The sequence below is a fragment of the Perca fluviatilis genome, chromosome 8 (assembly GCF_010015445.1).
Source record: "Perca fluviatilis chromosome 8, GENO_Pfluv_1.0, whole genome shotgun sequence".
NCBI lineage: Eukaryota > Metazoa > Chordata > Actinopteri > Perciformes > Percidae > Perca > Perca fluviatilis.
In genome coordinates, this window is record NC_053119.1 from 8,044,316 (window position 1) to 8,067,304 (window position 22,989).

A 22,989-nucleotide genomic window follows, 5' to 3' on the forward strand; every position below is an offset into this window, starting at 1 on the left:
TTTTGCCAAATGCGTGTCCTGGTCAGTCAAGCATGCTAGAACTTAAAAATAATTTTATATCCACAAAGAGACAAACACAAACGGCCCTCAAAGCTGAGTGACGAGGCGGTGCTGTCTAAAAATGTAGAAAACATGCCATCTTTGAGTGGAAAATGTATATACAGTGCCTTGCGAAAGTATTCGGCCCCCTTGAACGTTTCGACCTTTTGCCACATTTCAGGCCTCAAACATAAAGATATAAAACTGTAATTTTTTGTGAAGAATCAACAACAAGTGGGACACAATCATGAAGTGGAACGAAATTTATTGGATATTTCAAACCTTTTAAACAAATAAAAAACTGAAATATTGGGCGTGCAAAATTATTCAGCCCCCTTAAGTTAATACTTTGTTGTCGCCACCTTTGTGCGCGATTACCGCTGTAAGTCGCTTGGGGTATGTCTCTATCAGTTTTGCACATCAAGAGACTGACATTTTTGCCCATTCCTCCTTGCAAAACAGCTCGAGCTCAGTGAGGTTGGATGGAGAGCGTTTGTGAACAGCAGTTTTCAGTTCTTTCCACAGATTCTCGATTGGATTCAGGTCTGGACTTTGACTTGGCCATTCTAACACCTGGATATGTTTATTTGTGAACCATTCCATTGTAGATTTTGCTTTATGTTTTGGATCATTGTCTTGTTGGAAGACAAATCTCCGTCCCAGTCTCAGGTCTTTAGCAGACTCCATCAGGTTTTCTTCCAGAATGGTCCTGTATTTGGCTCCATCCATCTTCCCATCAATTTTAACCATCTTCCCTGTCCCTGCTGAAGAAAAGCAGGCCCAAACCATGATGCTGCCACCACCATGTTTGACAGTGGGGATGGTGTGTTCAGGGTGATGAGCTGTGTTGCTTTTACGCAAACATAACGTTTTGCATTGTTGCCAAAAAGTTCGATTTTGGTTTCATCTGACCACAGCACCTTCTTCCACATGTTTGGGGTGTCTCCCAGGTGGCTTTTGGCAAACTTTAAACGACACTTTTATGGATATCTTTAAGAAATGGCTTTCTTCTTGCCACTCTTCCATAAAGGCCAGATTTGTGCAGTATACGACTGATTGTTGTCCTATGGACAGAGTCTCCCACCTCAGCTGTAGATCTCTGCAGTTCATCCAGAGTGATCATGGGCCTCTTAGCTGCATCTCTGATCAGTCTTCTCATTGTATCATGTGAAAGTTTAGAGGGACGGCCGGGTCTTCGAGTTTTGTAGTGGTCTGATACTCCTTCCATTTCAATATTATCGCTTGCACAGTGCTCCTTGGGATGTTTAAAGCTTGGGAAATCTTTTTGTATCCAATCCGGCTTTAAACTTCTCCCACAACAGTATCTCGGACCTGCCTGGTGTGTTCCTTGTTCCTTCATGATGCTCTCTGGGGTTACACGGACCTCTGAGACTATCACAGAGCAGGTGCATTTATACGGAGACTTGATTACACAGCTAGATTCTATTTATCATCATTAGTCATTTAGGTCAACATTGGATCATTCAGAGATCCTCACTGAACTTCTGGAGAGAGTTTGCTGCACTGAAAGTAAAGGGGCTGAATAATTGTCACGCCCACTTTTTCAGTTTTTTATTTGTTAAAAAAGTTTGAAATAGCCAATGAATTTCGTTCCACTTCATAATTGGGACCCACTTGTTGTTGATTCTTCACAAAAAATTACAGTTTTATATCTTTATGTTTGAGGCCTGAAATGTGGCAAAAGGTCGAAACGTTCAAGGGGGCCGAATACTTTCGCAAGGCACTGTAGAAGCACAGGAGCTGTGGAACACCATTTTAATCAATTAACCACCACGAGGGAGGGCTGGGACATAACCTTCTCAGAAGCAGCTAAATTTAATTTCCTGCCCCTTGTTGGTCTAGTAATGCCATGTTAATAGCTTCCTGCTCACATGTATTACAGCCACACATATGCTTGTTTATTTCCGCCACAGCCTGCCTGCCTGCCCGACCTCACTGAATGACCTGTTCTCAGCACTGAAATTACACAAACACACACGTGCAACACACCATTCATATGATTCAGTCATAGACAAGATTATGCTTAACTGTTCAGTTGCTTGTGAAGATCAAACTTATCCCCCCATTGGGTGAATTGAGTAAAATAAAGATGAACACGATATCAGCCAGACTGCATTTTGCAAATCTACTTTCTAGTTCAGGTTTGAACTTCTACACATACTGAAGTTGCAGTGAAGTGTGGTTGCAGTTATCTTCATCTTTGTAGCTGCTTCCACAAAAGTGGTTAAGATAATATGGTTGAACAGTGAGTTTGTACACATTTCAACTGAAATTGTTGAAGGTGTCCCGTGGAGGTTTTCAGGGTTTCTTACCATAAAGTGCTTTGTTGAGGCCCCTGAATGCATTTTCTTCCTCGTAAAAAATGTCCAAAGCCCCCAAAATATATATTTAAATGCATTGTTTACATAGCGGTCGTCTTTATTTACCTTTGCTTGCACACTTTTCTGCATTTTACCACCACCATCATTTATCAGAATACTGTGTAACTGATTTATGGGGTAGAAAACTCCAACGACACTTGTAGTTTTAATGGCAACTTTATTGTCATACGTTCCAACTTATGGCTCTCAATAGGAGCCGAAAATGTGTCGGTCTGATAATAATACGGCGGTGTTGCTGAAATTTTTAGCCATGTAGGACTTTGCCCTTTTACGTGGGAAGTTTTTCCTTTTCGATGCCAGTAGGTGACGTTTTGCCAAAAATGCCCACTCTAATAGTGTGATATCAAAGCATGTCATATGCCTCCCTTTCCAGATAGACATGGTCAGTCTTTGCAGTAAATCAGTTTGGGATTTGACATGACTAGGCACCATATATTTACATGACCACCCTCTTCTGTTGGCAGGAATGTCTCTCGTGTCACCTGCAAGCCCGTGCGCAGCCTATTAGAACACGAGATACAAACAAAATGGGGACTCACTTATCACAACATTCCTCTATAGTTCCATTTGTGGTTGAAAATGTCACACAGTACCTGTGTGAGCAAATAAAATGAATGTTATCACCTAAACGGATGATGGCCCAAACTATGAAAATAAGACCATAGCTGTAAAAAGTGAATTTTCCTTTAACACACACAGTAGCACAAGAGGGGAAGACTGTATCTTTGTCGAGAAGAGAGTGTTGGTGTGCCTTTCTAAGTTTGTGTGTGTCTGTGCAGGTGTGACTGTTTAGGTGGTTCTGTTTTCTATATATTTACTGTGTGTTCTCTGTAACACCCCATAACATGAAAGCATTGCTGCTTTTCATGGGAGCTGTAGGAAGCTTAACCTCTGTGTCCCATGATGATGACTCATTTTTGGCATGATGTTATTATATAAGTGGGTGGAGTGTCCTCCTAATATCGGTCACTGGGACACCAGATCATAGGCAGGCACTTTTTCACGAAGGCAGGCGAACTGGACTACTTGCATCATCACCTGGCTGACTGTAACTAAGATGTGATTACAGATTCACTCGGCCACCTGCACATCAATTCAGTTGCAATCTGTGCTGTGTTCAATTACTCGTTTTTTTTTTTTACATTTTTTACTAAATCGTGCCTTTGACTCCCATGAGTTAATGATTTAGACATGTATGTTACCAAGCATTGCATCTATCCACTGCTACTGAAGCACACTTTCACCAGACCGCTCTCCTTGTTATGACATTTGAAGCTGTTGTGTAACTCTCAACCAAACCTTTTTTTTTTTTTTTTTTTTTTAGATCATGTCTTGAATTGAACTATTCAAGGGTTTGGAGCCCAATTAATCATGAACAATAGTCTGTTGTTTTTGAGACACATTGGTGATTATGAGGGCTTTTCACCAGGCAGTGGGCCAGATCACGACTTGTGCTCCGATGTGACTCATCTCACTAATAAAGGCAGGAGTCTCTGTGAGTCACGTAATTTGGGGTTGTGTATCTTTGAATGTGGTGACCCACATGCATGCAAAACGTATATACAATAATGTGTATAAGACGTAATAAAATACTGGAAAAGTTAAATGCATCATATTTTATTTGTAATATTTTTAACAGTAAAAGCTGAATCTGCAACTTTACCACTAACATTTATCTGTGAGGTAAATATTATTTTGGGCTAGAATGGTTATGGAGAAAGCTGCAAGCAGCAGTACAGGAGGCCAAGCAATCAACCAGTCACAAGCATTACACTAGTTCTTCATAAAGGGAAGAGGATGAATTGAAGGCATCTTCAGACAAGAAACGGGAAATGAAGAGAGGGTGGACTAGCTGTTGCTGTCTCGTGGTCCCAAAACAATCCACTTCAAGGCCAACAAAGCCTGTTTCCACACCAACGCTGCAAGTGCTTGTCCATATCTAATAAACACTGAGCAACCTTTTTTGGAGGATGCTTCAACCAAAGCCCTCTATTGTCAACACTATCCATTTTTAGCATGAGTGGGAACCTGTAAGCCTACTAATGGAAGTGCTGTTTTCTATCCATTAGGTGACACAGGATTGAAAACACCTAAATATTTCACCTTTTTTATAAATGATCTTAAACTGCTCATACATCAACTGCAACTTCCAAACAACTGGTAGATGTTTAGTCGTGAATGAGATGTTGTTGGTGGATAAATGATGTCAGTTGCATTAAGTTGTAATTCTATTTAGTGTGGTTTTAAATTAGTGTTTCCGTATTATGTCAGTTGTAACCCCTATACACACATTAATATTTCCGATGACGTAAATTCGATAGACATGGTACTATCTTTGCATCAGCGATAACATTGATTAAAGATATGATGTTGCACCTCTTTCTTTTTTTTTTTTTTTCTTTCTTTTTTTTTTTTTTTTTTTTTTTTTTTTTTTTTCTCTCTCTCTCTGTGTGAGCTAAGCATTGCCGGGCGATGAGTCATCTTCTTTCTTGGTGGGATTCGGCGACAGATACTCACTCATTCTTTCTGCAGTAGTGGGTCAAAGTGCCGAGTTCATCTTCGCACCAATATAGTTCAGCTTTCCTCCTCTTTCTCTTTCACTTACTTAATTTCTCTATCCTCTCAGACTGTCTCCTGTCTAACATAAAATAATTTTAGTTTCTGTGTCTCACTTTCTGAACCTGGTATCTTATATCCTGATAGAGGTGGATTACAGTTCAATCCTGTATCTGTAGGGCATTTAAAGGGATCACAGTGATTGGACGCCACTCATTGATCAGCAGTACACGTTATATATCTAATTGCGATTATTTTGGCTGATATTGCGATTGTGATACGATTCACGATATTGGAGGGAATGATAATTATAATATCATTATTCTCATTTTCATTGGAAAATATAAAAATTAAAAAAATTAAAATGATTATAGTGTGATTTTTGCGAGGATCTGTACCAAACAAAGATTTTTTTTCCCTTGTCTGTAGGATACAATTTGTAGGCCGGGAGGTCTCTGCAGCACCACAATACAGAATGATTTGACACATATTTTCCTTTAACAAAATATTGCACCCCCCTGCGATTTGGATATTGCACTAGTCCATATTGCCATTTTGATAAAATTGCGATTAATTGTGCAGCCCTAGGCAAGGCAAGGCAGCTTTATTTGTTTACCACATTTCACAAACCGGGCAATTCAAAGTACTTTACATAAAACATTAAAGGGCAGTTCACAACCATGGCTTTCAGCTAGCAGAGAGCACTTTTAGGGCGGCAGCAGCATGTCCAGCACGGACCGAGTTCGTGATTTAGAATGGTAGAAGGGTTCCTCGATCTGCCCCAAAGCGATACTTGGGATCAGCTCAGATCATCTCTAGTGTGTATATAAACAGACTGATGGCCATGGCATTATGCAGGACGAAATTATACATTATTCGATTTAAGAATACAAGTTATACATAATTCTTCATCAATTACATAATAAGACACTGTCTCCTCTTCCCACTCTCTCACTTTTTCTGTCTCCATCTACCAGTGTTCACACATTTTCAGGAATACATCTCTTCTGCCATCGGGATTGAATCCACACCTTCTGTCCAGAAGCGGCATTTATGCATAACTTATCAAATAAAAGCTGACACCGTGCTACGATTATAGAGCCAACGAGGACCCCTGTTACATAAAACCTCGGAGTGAGGAACGTTTGTTATGAATGAATGGCTGCGGCACTGCATTCATTCAATAGACTTTGTATTTGTGGAGGAATTATTGTTTGCCTGTGTGTTTTGGCTTAGACATGGATTGTTTCTCATGATGGGAGAATTGCTTACTTCCGTGTGTCCTTGTAATGTGTTTGTAAGAAACATACTGTATTCTTGGGTTGAATCTAGTGTGTGTTATGTGTTTCTATAAAGGTGTGTGATTGCGTTTGGTGTGTGTTGGTCTGTGCTTTCAGGTACGATCGTGAGTAGTTGTAGTTATGTTGTGCTGTTTTTTATTTGTGTGTGTGTGTTTGTGTTTTGTGTGTGTGTGTGTGTGTGTGTGTGTGTGTGTGTGTGTGTGTGTGTGTGTGTGTGTGTGTGTGTGTGTGTGTGTGTGTGTGTGTGTGTGTGAGAGATGCGGTCAGAAAACGCAGTGTATTTAATGGCAATCCACCGCCAAGCAGGATATTTTTGACTGAGTGTGTGGGTGGCTGCTGTGCGGATGTCGGAGACAGACAGAAAGTGGAGAGAAAGGGAGGGAGGGAGGTTGAGAAATAAAGAGGATGTATCCACTTCCTAAAAGCCACATGAACCTTCTATTGGCTTCCTGCCCGTCTTTCAGCTCAAGCATTTTAAAAAAACATCAAGGTTGCCGCACCTCTGAGTAAGATCCTGTTAGATCAAATTAGTGGTTCCAACTAAATTATAGTTACATAACTTGTGTGTATGTGTTCACGTGACTGTGTGCTTGTTTTCCTAGTCTGCATATGTTTTGGTGTGTCAGTTTGTGTGTCCATATGCGAGTGAGAACATCTTTGTGCGGGTGTGGATGGAGCACCTGGGTACATGACAATTAGGTGTGACAGAGATGAATGGAAAATGAATCCTCTGATGTGGTATCATGGCAGTAAGACAGGAAACAGCCTTTGGACGCTTTAGATCTCTTGCCAGTTCTACCTGCCACCTGACTTCCCGTTAAAGGTCAGGGGTGGAGTATTTTGTGTCTTTTGTTTATTACCATACAGGAGGCAGGTGAGTTTTTAAGGACAGTTTGTATTTGATTCCACTTTTAGCAGGCATTCTGTACAAGGGGGTGATCATAGACGGTAAAAGAAATGGACCAACAGACCCCGTTGCTCTGGACGGAGACCAGTGAAGTCTATTAGAAGCACTTTTCTGGTGAGAGCTGAGCGTTACTACGCAGCCTCCAACTGAGCTTGAAGACGTAGATGTGACGTGAGCAACCTGTCTGAAAGTTGTAAGTCTTCTGGTAGCTGTGCCAAGAGAAATCTTTCCCAATCTTGCAGAGACGGAGAGCGTAGGTATATGTAAGGAGATAACCTAGGCACAGGCTAATTATTGCTAACTAAAAAGCTAGTTAACATTAGTAATTAAACTTAAACCGCTAACGTGAGTCGAAACTGCCTGCGCGCTTCTCCTGTACTATACGGTAATTCCTCTACTATGCGACAGAAAGTTGCGTGGTTATGACACAATCGTTAGCCTATTTTTACAGAAACGTCTGCTACGGAGCCATAACGTGAGCTACAAGGTAATGACATTGCCGTGTTTCTTTTATAAATAAACAATGGACAAATAAAGTCTTTAAACGCTTCAGATGTAAAGTTATTCGCTGTCAAAGTGACGCCAAAATGAATGTCAGTCAATGGAATGCTAAAGGCAGGTGATGGCTTGTTAGCATCAAAATGGCGCCATAGGAGGTACGTGTTGTGGAGAGAGGCTTACCCCCTTGGGATTAATGCATAGACTGTGCAAGTGAAGCCAAAACTTCTTAATCGCCCCCTAGTGGCTGGATGCCACAGGTCATATATCCCGCTCCCTCTATGTTAGCGGATGGGACATGGACCAAACTAAAAATCAAAGTAGACGTCAAATTCAATTTTTTTGTACATTTTAGGTATTTATTTTTCTCGCTGTTCGTTAGTGTGTACTTTTTCTGATAAGTTTTTGTTTTCATTAGTTATTTGATATATATTATATTATAATATAAAATATATAAAATATTATATATTTATTTGCTATAAAAACAGCGATTGACAGCTGTGATTGACTCGTGATTGGTCGCGCGGGTGTTTGAGCGTGACTTTGATAACGCGGCTCCACTACCCGATCACTACTGCGCAGACTCTGGCTCCAAAATTACAAGATGGCAGTTTCCTCTTCTGCTCTTACTGCAAATATCGTTGTTTCTGCTCTTTCTGCTACTAACTTGTATACTACTACTGCAGCTAAAACTGTTACTTCTACTTTTACTAATACTGGTACTACTATGATTAAGTGGGCACTCAGACCAAAAACCATTTGTTGGGGCATGTTGTTTCAAGTACCGGTGAGACAATGAAAAATTATCCAGGAAGTCCGGTTTGAGTAGTAAATACAAGAACAAAAAAATTTTAAATACAAAAAGTTTGAAGCTCATCAGATGCCCAAACAGTGACACTATGATGCAAGGCTTTTAGTTACTATAATTTTATCTTTCGTCAAAACGATAGAGAGGTAGAATACAGCATTCATGTTACAAAGTAATCCACCAGGAATGTGTGCTTGTGCGTATAGCCTTATCGGATGACGTTACATTGCCTTGCAGCAAATGTGAGCCAGGTTCAACTTTTTTTGCCCTGAGTTTTTTTAAATGGGGACTCTGTGTTGGCATCTCCTCTGCATCAATGGAGTGGCCCCTCTCGGGGGCATGTTTTAATGACCGTCTGAACACTGGCCAATGACTGCTGCTGCTGCCTCTGCAACCACAACCACTGTTTTCCTGTTTCCTGTAATTTCATGCAGCGGTGTCGCCTGAATGGATCATTTTAGTTTTTGTTCCACATCTGTAATGCAGTTTGTAGTGCTTAAAATATTGCATAAACACTAAAAGAGATGAATTGAATTGCTGTTATAGAGAGACTTGACAGTGTACTGTTGATCTTTTTATTTCCTGTGTTCTCTCGCAGCAATGTGGGCCCCACCACCCTTAAGGCAGGGGTCTTGGCAAACTGACCCCGTGCTTACAAAAGCGCAATGTCAGTTCTCTGGGTAAGGAGCTGGAGCAAGTATGGGAGCAATAGTTAGTCTCACTTTTACACAAAGAACCACAAAAAAACACAGGGTCATCTCTTGGACCTAGCTGAGGATAAAATGAATGTTGACGCCATGAGGCGATATAATTGTTAAAGAACTGAGTTAAGTGTCTGTGTTTCTGGCCACCCTGGATAATATTGAATCGTCTCACTGGTACCTGAAAAATGCCCACAATTGCCTGATTTTTTTTTAATGCAGTACCATTTTCTTGGAGTCTCAGCAAGTTCAAGAGGGTATCCTCTATGTGACTGTGTCGAGCAGAGTAGGGTCCTGACTGCTGTTAATAATCAAGGGAAGAATTCTGGAGAGTGACTCCAGCTGTGTGAGTTGTGTTTGGGTGTGTGGTGCTAGTTGTTGAGTGAATAATTGTTTGAGTGTGTCTTTTGGTACGGATTTCAGCCAAGAGTACGTGTGTGTACGTGCCACTATTAATGTTTGCTTGGAATGCATGTGTGTTAGTCTCCAGAGGGCAACCATTTACTCGCAAGTGTGTTGGTCTGCAAAAAAGTGAAACCAGGGCGGAGGGTCAGGGCCAAGTAATGCCTCTTGATTTTTAACAAGGATTTCCTCCCGCCATGGAGCCTGCTCTATTAACAAAATTACATGGCATCCTGTGACCAATTTCAGTACCACCCAACCATCTAATACAGGAAAGGAGTGGCAAGGTTACTTGATAGGTACACACTAGAGTTAGACAAATAAAGGTTTCAAAGACAGATGCCAATATTCCATATCTTGTGAGTTCTAATTTGACCATTTTCTGTGCCGAAACATTCCTTTAAAATATTTCTGCATTTTCTGTGAAGGCAGGAAAGGCTTTGAAACACCAACAATTCTTAATATTATCTATAATAATTAGTTCAAGACATTTCATAAGACGAGTATGCAATCAATCAAACTGAATCATAGCCGGCATATCAATTGTAGGTGACACAGAGCGGCCCTTCTACTTCCGGTCCATGGGACATATCTTTCGAAAAAATATGAATGAGAGTCAACGGAGATAGATTGTACCCGACCTAAAAAAATGGCATGTTCACTGCAAACTCACGGTCCTCTCTTCCTGATTTACAGCCCCCCTCTCTTGGCTTCAAATAACTCACCGTTGTCGGCTAAGGCTGCTGAACAGGCTACACGTTGTAAACAGCCGTGGCCGCTGGACTGGTCCTCGGGTAACGTCAGCTAGCATTTAGCAGGGTTAGCATGGCGGCGTTTGCCAGTACTCTTAATCCATCAGTCTTTTTGGGCTCTAAGCTGTCTCCATCTTTCAAATACATCTCCGATATTTACCCAGGGTTTGTAACGTCTCTAGTCATGCAACTGTTAACGCTGTTTTGTTTTGCACTGTTGTTGTTTTTGCACAGTACCTTTTTGAAAAGATCTGTCTGGAATATGTCTGGGGACACTAGTTGTTGCACTATGACCATTAATTGCACTTTTATTATGTTGTTCAATGCTCTATTGCACATGTTTTGTATGTCACATTTTGATATTTTTCAAATATTTTAATGTTTATTTCAAGTACATGGAATCTTAGAAAAGTTTTTTTGTGGTGGTTACCGTTTGTTATCAATTGCCCCTTCATGTTTCTAGCTGGACGTTTACCTGCTTTACACAATTTCAACCTCAAACAGCTCTTGTTGCATTAATAGTTCATTTATTCATACTTTTTTAAATGTTTTATGCATTCATTAACCCTATGTCCCATAGATTATTTGAGTGTCAATTTATAGAATTTGTGCAGTCACATTTTCACCTTTAAGCTATAGTGGATAGTTTCTGTCGCCTCCATGAGGAATTCTAAGTAATGACAAAAGCACTGTCGGCACATCCACATGGCGCAAGCCTTCAGTGATCACGCACCACGCCCCACCCCTCCTCCACCCAGTTGCTAAAAGCGTTTATCCCGTCAAATCAAGGAGGACACGGAGGATAGAGAAAGAAAAAACCATGGACAGAAAAGGTAAATGTCTTTTTATTTTGATGGCCTCTTTGTCTCCAAATCTGAATGCCGCTGTTGCCCTTTCTCAGCGGTAATGTAAAATGCATCACTCGAGCTGCCACGCGCGAATGTCGCCGGACTATGCCATTTTGTAAACATAGCCATACTGAGAAATACAGAGAGTGTTTTGTGGAGCTGATAGGGCTTAATTAGCTTTGTATCAACTAATTTGACAATGGATTAAATGTAACAGGCATTCATTAATGTGAAATAGTTGCGCACTATAGCTTTAAGTAGTGCTTATAATATTTGTCGCATTATAGTCAGCATGTAAACCCAGCCAGTGCTTGACATCACGAGGGCAGGAGGCCCAGTGCGAGTACTTAACATCACAAAGCTTGAGAGCATGTGTGTCCTCTCCAGTGGCCAATGTGATGCAATACATGCAGAATATAGGAGGGCTGACTGAGAATTATATAAATATATAATAAATAAATAAATATAAATATATATATTTTTTTTTATTAACTAGAGCTTCATTAAAAAAATATGATGTATACAATTTTCAGTCATTTTGAAATGACATCTGATTGAATGACAATTGGGGAAAAAGTGAAGTGTTTAAGTAATTAGCATTGGAAGATCTTTTCTCACATGAAAGGGATATTCAATGTTAAATAATAAACATCAGGCAGTTTTTTGAAGCTGAGTATGTGGCTGCAGGTAGAGCGGGGGAGGCGCAACATCAGAGAGGCCCTTCTATTAAGATCAAACAGCTCTTTTTACATAAGGGTCATAGTGGTTTCCTGTCAACAGAGAGAGCGCAGCTAATTCTGGTGCTCATGATAATCATGTTTTTGATCGGACATCTATGATTCTGTCATTTAATTTAGAAATGGAGGGGAGGCTTTGTTTTGTAAAACATCACCACTTAATGTTAGCATTTTAACACGGGCTAATCTTCTGTCAACATTTCTATGTTAGGTAAATCTGCTGCGGTCATACGTTATCAAGTTATCAACAGTATAAGCAATGAATAATTATGGATTGGCATCTCTTACTTTGCATCTGATTATTAGCCATGTGAAAACATGTTCATGTATTGCAGTAATAGTTAGGCCTGTAGCCATTATTACATAATTGTGTAATTATTATTTTTTTTTTACATAGTCGCGGTTTCTTTGTTTAAAGGTCCCATGGCATGAAAATTTCACTTTATGAGGTTTTTTAACATTAATATGCGTTCCCCCAGCCTGTCAGTGGCTAGAAATGGTGATAGGTGTAAACCGAGCCCTGGGTATCCTGCTCTGCCTTTGAGAAAATGAAAGCTCAGATGGGACAATCTGGAATCTTCTCCTTATGAGGTCATAAGGAGCAAGGTTACCTCCCCTTTCTCTGCTTTGCCCGCCCAGAGAATTTGGCCCACCCATGAGAGAGAGAGACATCACAAAGCAAGGCCACACCCCCACTCTCCACCTTGCCCCCCCCCCTCTCTCCTCCTCAATAGCTACAGACACAGAAATGGCACATCCTAAGGAAAGCTCATTGTGGGACTGGCTCTAGTGGCTGTAATTCTGCACCAAGGCTGAATTTCGGTAAAGAGACTTCAGATACAGTATTAGGGGACCACTAAGGTCTATATAAAAGAGACTTCAGATACAGCATTAGGGGACCACTAAGGTCTATATAAAAGAGACTTCAGATACAGTATTAGGGGACCACTAAGGCCTATATAAAAGAGACTTCAGATACAGTATTAGGGGACCACTAAGGTCTATATAAAAGAGACTTCAGATACAGTATTAGGGGCACCACTAAGGTCTATATAAAAAAAGACTACTTCAGATACAGTATTAGGGGACCACTAAGGCCTATGTAAAAGAGACTTCAGATACAGTATTAGGGGACCACTAAGGTCTATATAAAAGATACTTCAGATACAGTATTAGGGGACCACTAAGGTCTATATAAAAGATACTTCAGATACAGTATTAGGGGACCACTAAGGTCTATATAAAAGATACTTCAGATACAGTATTAGGGGACCACTAAGGCTTATGTAAAAGAGACTTCAGATACAGTATTAGGGGACCACTAAGGCTTATGTAAAAGAGACTTCAGATACAGTATTAGGGGACCACTAAGACCTATATGAAAGCATCCAAAAAGCAGCATGTCATGGTACCTTTAACCAAAATCAATTTCTAACATTAGCTAAGGTCTTAAGGCATATGACTGGTTATTGTTGATTTTGTGTAGATATGCCAATTATTTATTGTGGTCGGACAATTGTCCAATTGTTAGTTGTTTGCAATTGACTCTATACACGTTCATAGCAACAAAAATTACAAGGGGGGGATATAGTTAGAAAAAAATGTTTTATGATAATAAAGAGGCATCGTTTACTTCATAAGCTGTGTCTTAGTGTTATTACATTATCTGGGTCACATAACAGTACCACAAGATGTATCCTGGAATACATTTAAACATTTTAATTTGTTTAAAAAAGTAATAAATAAATACCTATTTACAATCTGAGACAATTAATAGGACAGTGAAATTTGGAATCGTTACAGCTCTAGCAATAGTACAATTTGTATGCAGTGTACAGTGTGAAACCATTTCTTTTTTTACTTACTACATAATTATATTGAATCAAAAACCCTCATAACCTGCTAACCTTTCACCAAACATTCTGCACCCAGCCTGTTTGTCACAGAATCCAATGAGTCCTTCGTTCACAGCGCCGCGTAGAGACAACATGGACATTGTTGCCTCACTATCATCACTCGGGCACTTTCACGTCACTCCCACTGCCCCCTTATTATGACAGTGGCTAGTTTCTGCTCTGCTCGGCCACTCTAACCCAAACCGCCCACTCATCTCTCATCGCACAAAAAACCCTGTCTGGCATCACGCCATCGCCACATTCCTGCCACTACTAGCTGCGGTTACAGCGAGCCATGACCCCTGACGTTCGTCAGAGCTTAGTAGAGATGATTTTATCTCAGAAATGACCATTATAATTCTGAGGTTCTGGCTTTAGCTTGCTCTATGTGCATTGAAAGTATTATAATCAAACTTTTTGTTACACCTATTTTTGCATTTCTGGCACAGTGTCCTAATGGAGCTTCTGTCTGACATGCTGGACGTGATGGGGTTTTAGTCACTACATTTGATTAAGTTAACTAGTATGACTGTAGATCTGCATGTTGACATGATTTTGCACGCTCTTCTGTTTACCTGATAGTGTAAATAGCTACCAATTAACATGTTTACATGCTTCTGACTTGTGAATATCTTGCAAGATATTTTATTTGTTTGCACAATTCTCAAAATGTTGCTGTAATCACATCGTATGCTTCCTTAGGTTACGCTTTATTTTCCCAGTTATCTGCTGCTCATTGATTTCATAAAATCTTCTTTGTCCTACTTGTACAGTATGTGTTTGAATTTGCTTGTGTGTGCATTGATTTGACACTCGGGGCAGCCGGGGTACCCTGCCTGTTAAATGTTTGATTGCACCCAAACTTCCTGGCGCGGGGGGTGGGGGGTGGGTGTAAATGAGCAGAGCAGATGTTGGCCAGATGTGTCCAAGGAGGAGGGGGTGGCGGAATAAAGAGAGAAGAAAATAAAGAGAGAAATGAGCAGAGATAGCAAGAGAGACTCACCATCCACACACTGACAGCTTTGTTCACCTCCACTCAGGAGTTAAGAGCAGCTAGCCCTCCTCTTTTCTTCACACACACACACACACACACACACACACACACACACACACACACACACACACACACACACACACACACACACACACACACACACACACACACACACACACACACACACACACACACACACACACACACACACACACACACACACACTCCTCTCCTCTCCTCTCCTCTCTCCATCCCTCCTTCCTCTCCTGCCTCCCTCCATGCTCTCTTTGAAGTGAAGACAGTGTGCAGGAAGCGAGCCGGAATCGATTTCTCCATGCATTAGGCCAGGAATGTGTGACACCCTCCTCCTCTTCACCCTCCTCTTCCTTCCTCCTCCATCCTCCTGACACATCCCTCATTTATTTCCCCACTTCTGCTGCTCTTTGTGCACTCCATGAACCACCTGCCTCCTTCCACCTTTCACAACAAGACCCTACTATTATTTTGGGTCCAAAGCCCAATGGTTCTTCACTTGGTGCTGTTTATGAGTAGAGTCTAGAAACTGATCTGACTACAGCTGTTCAACGTGTCGTGATTTGTGCCGTTTTTGGGAGTGTGTGTGTGTGTGTGTGCTGCTGATCAGAAGCAAATGCAGAGAGCTTGGATAGTAAAAAGGTTACTGTTACGACCCCTTTGATGGATTCAGGGACAGTAACACGACAATCAATAAAGTGTGACAGAGTCAGCGTAAAAGTGAAATATTTGGCTTTTATTCCAAACATGGGAATATCTCACAACAGGAGGGTGGAGGATGGGAGCTGGAGGTTGTGCCAAACAAATGAAATCAATATAACAAAACAGGGCCTAGCTCACCACTAGCTCTACAAGCAAAACAAATCAAACCAAATACCTAGCCTGCTTCTCTACAAAAAGATAAAGAGAACGTTACACAGGCGGCAACAACCACTAAGCCTGGTGTATCTATACAATGATCAACTACGTGCAAAAATGTACAGGGTACCCCAACTTACCTAAGGTCCTCCACCTCACAAAACTCTACAGTTTAAACCAAGCAGCCACAGCTTAAATGACAGGAAGACTGGCATCAAGCCAGCAGTGCAAAAACAAGAGAGCTCCTGCTTCTCAGGAGTCCTTTTATTGACTGCCACCTTGAATGCTGATTGGTCAACTCCAACACACAGGTGGAAAGCAATCATCTCAATCACCTGGAGAGAAAACAGAGTGAGCAAGGGAAAGAACAACAAGAGAGAGAGCCACATGCAGACAGACGCTTTGTCTGGCATGTAACAGTTACTTAATTAATCAATCATTCATTTGACATGATATTACTCTGTAATAATTAAGTAAGTCATTTACTAACAAAACTTTCTAAAATGTGAGGATCTATCACTTTCTCTGCTTTAAAGGTGCTCTAAGTGATGTGACGCGTTTTTTAGACTACAACATTTTTCGTCATATACAGCAAACATCTCCTTACTATCCGCTAGCTGCCTGTCCCCTGAATACACTGTAAAAAAACACGGTCTCTGAAGACAGCTCAGGCTCCACAAACGGCAACAAAAACAAACTGCGCCAACCTGCACCACGAACCATAACAAACAGTGTTCCAGCCAGTAACAGACAAGAAGGAGCTGGTTGAGCCATCACTACAGCAGTGTTAGCACGTAGGCTACTTTCACAATACGTATTCATGACTCAATCAACTCCTTCTTGTCGGTTATTGGCTGGAACACTGTTTGTTATGGTTCGTGGTGCAGGTTGGCGCAGTTTGTTTTTGTTGCCGTTTGTGGAGCCTGGGCTGTCTACAGAGACCGCGTTTTTTTTTACAGTGTGTTCAGGGGACAGGCAGCTAATATGTATGTGACAAAAAATGCTGTAGCCTAAAAAATGCGTCACATCACTTAGAGCCCCTTTAAATAAGATGTATTTATTTGATTAGGACAATGCACGTAAATCAACATTTCTGTGAATGTGCCAGTGTTAGCCAGACGGCTAATTTTCAACTGTAGTCCTAGTTACCTAGCATGCATGTCTTTACAGTGGGAGGAAGCCGGAGCACCCGGAGAAAACCCCACACAAACCCGGGGAGAACATGCTAACTCCCCACAGAAAGGCCGTGCCTGGACCGGGGATCCAACTCTGCAGTGGCTATTTGCTCTGAGCCAGAAGTGCTAACCACTGAGCCAACGTGCTGCCAAATTATTTTATATTGAATATTTCTGGGGTTTGGACCGTTCATCTGACAAAACAAGCAATTTGAAGATGTCCCTGTTGGCCCTTGGTAATTATGATGGGTCGTTTCAACTATTCATCAACTATTTAGATTAATGGATCAATGGCAAAGTTAAACAAAAATAATGCAAGTGAGTTAGCTAAAAGAGCTTAAAAGGCTCTGGTAAGAACAACACGTGTATGTTCTCTAGCCCTACTAAAGCTGACTTTTAGTCAGTCAGTTCATTAATAAATGAATGCACTTCACTCCATTTGTGAAACTTTTTCATTCGTTTGTTTTTGACTTGATGTCATAGTTGAAAACTTTCAGTCCAAGTTGGAGCAGAAGTCTTGTGACAAAAAAAGTTGCTAATTTGAATCACAAACTCCCAAAATGTTGTTCTTGGTGTCCTTGAGCTGCAGCACGTCTCACTGTAAAGCTTCTGTTGTGCATGTGTGAAACTATTTAAATGTGAAGTCATGCTCTGTTGTCTCTTCCCGGATACATGATGAATGAGGAAAACGTGTCCCTGGTTAAACTGAACATCATGTTCTCTCTCTTTGTTCAGTCTCCCACCGTGTGTTTTTTTTTTTTTCTCCACTTATGAAAAGGAAAGTCATTTTGTCAAGACCACTCTCAATACAAGTAAAGGTCAAATAAAAAGAAGTAGATTTTCTCTGTTTTGCTCTGTGGCTATCGCTCTTCCTGCCTTGTGCAAATAACCTTGTGAACTTTTGCCAGCAAGTTAGTCCGTCAGTCGTTCAGTCACTAATCCAGCAGTGTGAGTCACCTCCTTTAGTCTGCTGAGTTACAACAGGTTCAAGGCCTACTCCACTGACACAGAACGATGAAGCAGGAAGGATGTTGGCTAAACCTGAAAAGCATAATGTCTCACTAATGCATATAAGACTGGCTAATTAATACTCCGATTCCTGTACATTTCCGACAATAAAGCTGGCTCGCTGTTAAGGGCTCCTTTTATGGTGTTGTATTAGCATTAATATTAAAGTGCTCATATTATGCTCATTTTCAGGTTCATAATTGTATTTAGAAGTTGTACCAGGATAGGTTTATGTGGTGTAATTTTCAGAAAACACCATATATTTGTTGTACTGCGCATTGCTGCAGCTCCTCTTTTCACCCTGTGTGTTGAGCTCTCTGTTTTAGCTACAGAGTGAGACATCACACTTCTATTCCATCTTTGTTGGGAGTCGCACATGCGCAGTAAGTACTGCTAGCTAGTATGAGGGAGTGCCACCCTAGCAGCTAGGCGAGCATTATAACGTGTGTTACAAAGTGACCACGTTTGTCTCTGAAGTAAAGGCTGGACTACAATAGAGCTGTTTGGAGCAGTTTGTGAACAGTGTTTTCTGTTGGAGATGGTAAGTCCCTTTGGGCTGGACTTTGGGCTTTTTCACTTTGTAAACCTATAACATGCACAAAAAGATATATAACACAATAAAGGAAAGGAGAAAAGCCAAATAGAATAATATGAGCACTTTAACAACTGAAATTCCAGTGCACATAGAGCTGCGAAGATTAGATCGATTAGTTGTCAACTATTAAATTAATCACCAACTATTTTGATAATCAATTAATCGTTTTTTAGGAATTTTTTGATGAAAAGAAAGTCTTCTTAAATGTGAATATTTTGTATTTTCTTCACTCCTCTGTGACAGTAAACTGAATATCTTTGACAAGGTTTCTGCGGAGTCTTAAAGAAAAGTCCTTACAATTGCATTATTGTGTTTTGGGCTTAAATTATTTTTAACGGGTCTTCATTTCTACATCCACGTCATGCTCATTGAAATACTTTTTTTTAGTCCGTGGTGTTGTAGTTCTTCCTTTCGATAGTCCAAATATAATTAGCTGTATATGTACAGATTATTATTACTCTGTGTCACTTTTATTAAATTTGAATACATTTATTTACTTTGCAAGTATTTTTGTGACTCTGTAGTTTGTTGTACTTTAATGTCGTGATATAGGTCTTACATAGATCCTCAAAAGTCTCAAATTTGATTTGTTAAATCCTGCAGAAACCCTGCAGAAACCCTGCTTAGAGTTGTGGACAAAGGCCGGCATCTTGGGCCTTGGAAAACCTTTGTCACCATTTTCTGACATTTTTAGACCAAACAACTAATCGGTTAATCAAGAATATAATCAACAGATTATTCGACAATTAAAATAATCAGTAGTTGCAGCCCTAAGTGCTTACACCTCCACTGAGATTTCAATTTGTCTAAGTATTTAAACTTCTACCTGCACTTGTTTGAATGCTGCCTACACTTACACATTTAAGTTTCAAATGTTTTTAACTGCAGTTTGACAGTGGAAGCGAGCACACTAACATTTTCTAGAAGAATGTTACTCTTTTTTTAGTCGTCTCTCACTCTTTGCTTCCTGCACATTTCCAACAGAATTCCAGTTGAATCGGGCTGGACACCTTTAATGGGATGTTATTTTGAGATCCCCCTGTTTTACTGCCATGTCCTCAATTAAACGTCACAGTGTCACAATGGTGATTTGATTTAGTAGTGCGGATCTCTTCTTGGATACAATGCATTTGATGAGAGAAAAATTCATGGCAGACCTGAGCACTGCACTTTTGTCAAAGAAAACACCCGCACAAAAATAGGTGAGCACAATGCACTGAAAATCAATTAGCTGAGGACCTCTCTCTCTCTCTCTCTCTCTCTCTCTCTCTCTCTCTCTCTCTCTCTCTCTCTCTCTCTCTCTTTCATCTCCAGCTCTTAAACGGTCAAACACACACAACGCCCACACAGGCCGCTGCCAACAGTCACCACTCCAACGCCAACGCTCACCACTCCAACGGTTTGCCGGCGCATCGCGAGGCCAGTTCAAGGGTGGGAGGATGGATGGGAGACGAGAGTACCAGTAGGGCACGTACGACTGTTTGGAGCCAGTCTGGGGACGGCGGGGGAGGAAGAGGAAGGAGAGAGGAAGAGGAGAGAGGGCAGACACACCCCCTGGAAGTTCTCTCAGGGCATCCATCAAGTCTGGACTCCACCCTGCGGCACATTGTTCAACAGTTGGATATTCTCACGCAGGTCAGTTATGAGTAAAGGTCCAAACTTTCAACTCGAGATATTGGCAGGGTGTGAAATCCCCCCAAAAAACATCATAAAAATGGGGAAATATAAAATGAAAATATGAAAGTTTGGGAGGCACGCATAAGCCTCTAGAACAGGGGTGTCAAACTCTTTTTAGTTCATGGGCCACATACCCCTAATTTGATCTCAAGTGGGCCAGACCAGTAAACCACTCCAGGAAGATCAGAAACTTTATCTGCCACAGAGGTTCTTGTCAGCTTGATGTTGGCAAACGCAGGTTGCTTCTGCTACGACAGCGTTCTAAGGCCATTGTAGGGGGAAAAAAATAATGTTACGGACCCAGGAGAGAGGGGTAATATTCAGAGAAAAATAACTCTGATATTCTCTGAGATTTAAGTGGTAAATTTGGAATTGGAAATAAATTACTTCTCTGCCATTTTCACACTTTGCAAAGTCGTCCACTGGGCATGATTGGACCCTTTGGCGGGTCAGTTCTGGCCATGGGTCGTATGTTTGACACCCCTGCACTAGAAGTAGGTTTTATGGTTTACCTTTTAATATCCATACATACCAAGTTTAAGACGTTGAAAGAAAATCATCAATTGGGGAAACAATATAATGAATGAGTAGGCCTATACAATGCTAAGTATCTTGTTTAAAAAAAAAAAAAAAAAAAAGTGCTGATGTTCTGTCTTAATGTTTTCCCATCTCACATCTCATGTGTTTATCAACAGCCAACTGAATATGTATGCACGCAAAAGAATACCCATCAGACAAGAATGTACACATTTCGAGTTTGCTGTGCATTTCTTTCAGAAAATGCAAAATAAATCTAATTTGCTGCTGGATTTATTTTGTATTTGCGACAAAGTTGCCAATGATTAAAAGTATTTTCTGCATTTTCTGCTTCCAATCTTTAAAAAAGTGATAATTCATGAAAAAGTGAAACATAATAAGCTGTAGAACAAACTATGAATATCTTTTTTTTTTTTTAAAGGCTTTTAAACCCTTGGTAGAATTTTTATCATCAGAACCGTGCTGATGAGCTACTCTCAGCATCGAGGCTTAAATGCTGCTCTCCTGAAAAAGAAAAAGAAAACACCCTGATGTGTCACAACAACTAAAAAGCCTCTTCTGTCTCTCTTTAGCGCTTATGTAATTTTTCCATAATGGAGACATGATTGATTTCAAGGCTCTCAGACTGATCTCTGCTCTTCAGATTTTCCACTTCTATAATTATTCTATGACTGCTTTATAATTATTCTCCCCCCACCCCTCATCACAAAGACTGTTTCAGTGCTGGAGGAGCGTCTCACCCTGACTGAGGACAAGCTGAAGGAGTGTCTCCTCAACCAATCCCAGCTTCTCAGGGACGTGCGGTCGTCAGAAGAGCGACAGAGGACGGAGAGCGAGGAGACGGATGGATCACCTGTCCATTTCACTTGAGGACGACCTCAACCTCTCTCAGACTGCAGCACAAACACACACAGACCGAGTCGTACTGCTTAACCCCCACACTGCTGGACATGGGTGTGTGTGTGGGTGCTTGTGTCTATGCACATACAGTACAGGCCAAAAGTTTGGACACACTTTCTCATTCAATGCGTTTTCTTTTATATTTTCATGACTATTTACATTGTAGATTCTCACTGAAGGCATCAAAACTATGAATGAACACATATGGAATTATGTACTTAACAAAAAAGTGTGAAATAACTGAAAACGTCTTAGATTTTAGATTCTTCAAAGTAGCCACCCTTTGCTTTTTTATTAATAAGGGAAAAAATTCCACTAATTAACCCTGACAAGGCACACCTGTGAAGGTAAAACCATTTCAGGTGACTACCTCATGAAGCTCATTGAGAGAACACCAAGGGTTTGCAGTTATCAAAAAAAGCAAAGTTGTTTTCAGTTATTTCACACTTTTTTGTTAAGTACATAATTTCATATGTGTTCATTCATAGTTTTGATGCCTTCAGTGAGAATCTACAATGTAAATAGTCATGAAAATAAAGAAACACATTGAATGAGAAGGTGTGTCCAAACTTTTGGCCTGTACTGTATGTGTGTCTGAGTGTGATTCTAAATGTCCACTTTGGTGGTCTCTCTCAGGGGTCAGTGGGTTAATCAGGATTTGTGTGTGTGTGTGTGTGTGTGTGTGTGTGTGTGTGTGTGTGTGTGTGTGTGTGGATATGGATTTTACATCCAATTGGGACAGCTGCAGCTATGAAAACAGACGGTGCTCGTCTGCTGTATGGTCCCTGTGTGTTTGTATTTGTATATTTGTGTATTAGCACGTTTTAGCAGTTGGTGGCTTCTGCAATTACATCTTTCATTTGTATCTGTTTGCATTTTTTTTGTAATTTTAAAAAAGTGCTACATATTGCATCAAATACATATGATATAATTTATATGAATAAATGATAAATACTTATATTGCGCACACGTTATTAGTTTTGTTGGTATCTCTAACCCCTTACACTTGCGTCTGCAAGACAGAAATATCTACAATTTAGGCCCTTTGATTTTGCACACTTATAATTCATTCATTTTAAATCCCTTATTATGGGTTAATGTGCTCTGAATTTTAATAAGTAAGCTTTAATGTTACAGACCTTTTTTCTGATAGGTCATACCAGGTAATGTTTTTCTATTCGGACTGGTCCCAGCATGGAATCCCAATACTGCCAGAAAAATTTGAAATAATTGTGAAAAGTTGTGAATAATTGAAAATGTTTTTACCACTAATTAAATATTATGAGTCAAACTTTGACGGTCTAATTAAAACATTTGAAATACCGAAGCCATTCTGAGTTATGATATGTCAAAATGCTATGTATAA

The 22,989-nt window shown here is 40.5% G+C and overlaps 1 protein-coding gene across 1 annotated transcript in view; it reads left to right on the top strand.

Moving 5' to 3' along the window:
- The window catches only part of poc1b (POC1 centriolar protein B), a 58,187-nt gene extending 36,420 nt beyond the window's left edge, over positions 1-21,767 (top strand). Inside the window, exons 11-12 of the mRNA XM_039808061.1 lie at positions 19,824-20,144; positions 21,435-21,767. Of these exons, the coding sequence (XP_039663995.1) occupies positions 19,824-20,144; positions 21,435-21,593 (480 nt within the window). The 3' untranslated portion in view covers positions 21,594-21,767. The remainder of the gene's footprint in view (positions 1-19,823; positions 20,145-21,434) is intronic.
- The last annotated feature ends 1,222 nt before the right edge of the window (positions 21,768-22,989 follow it).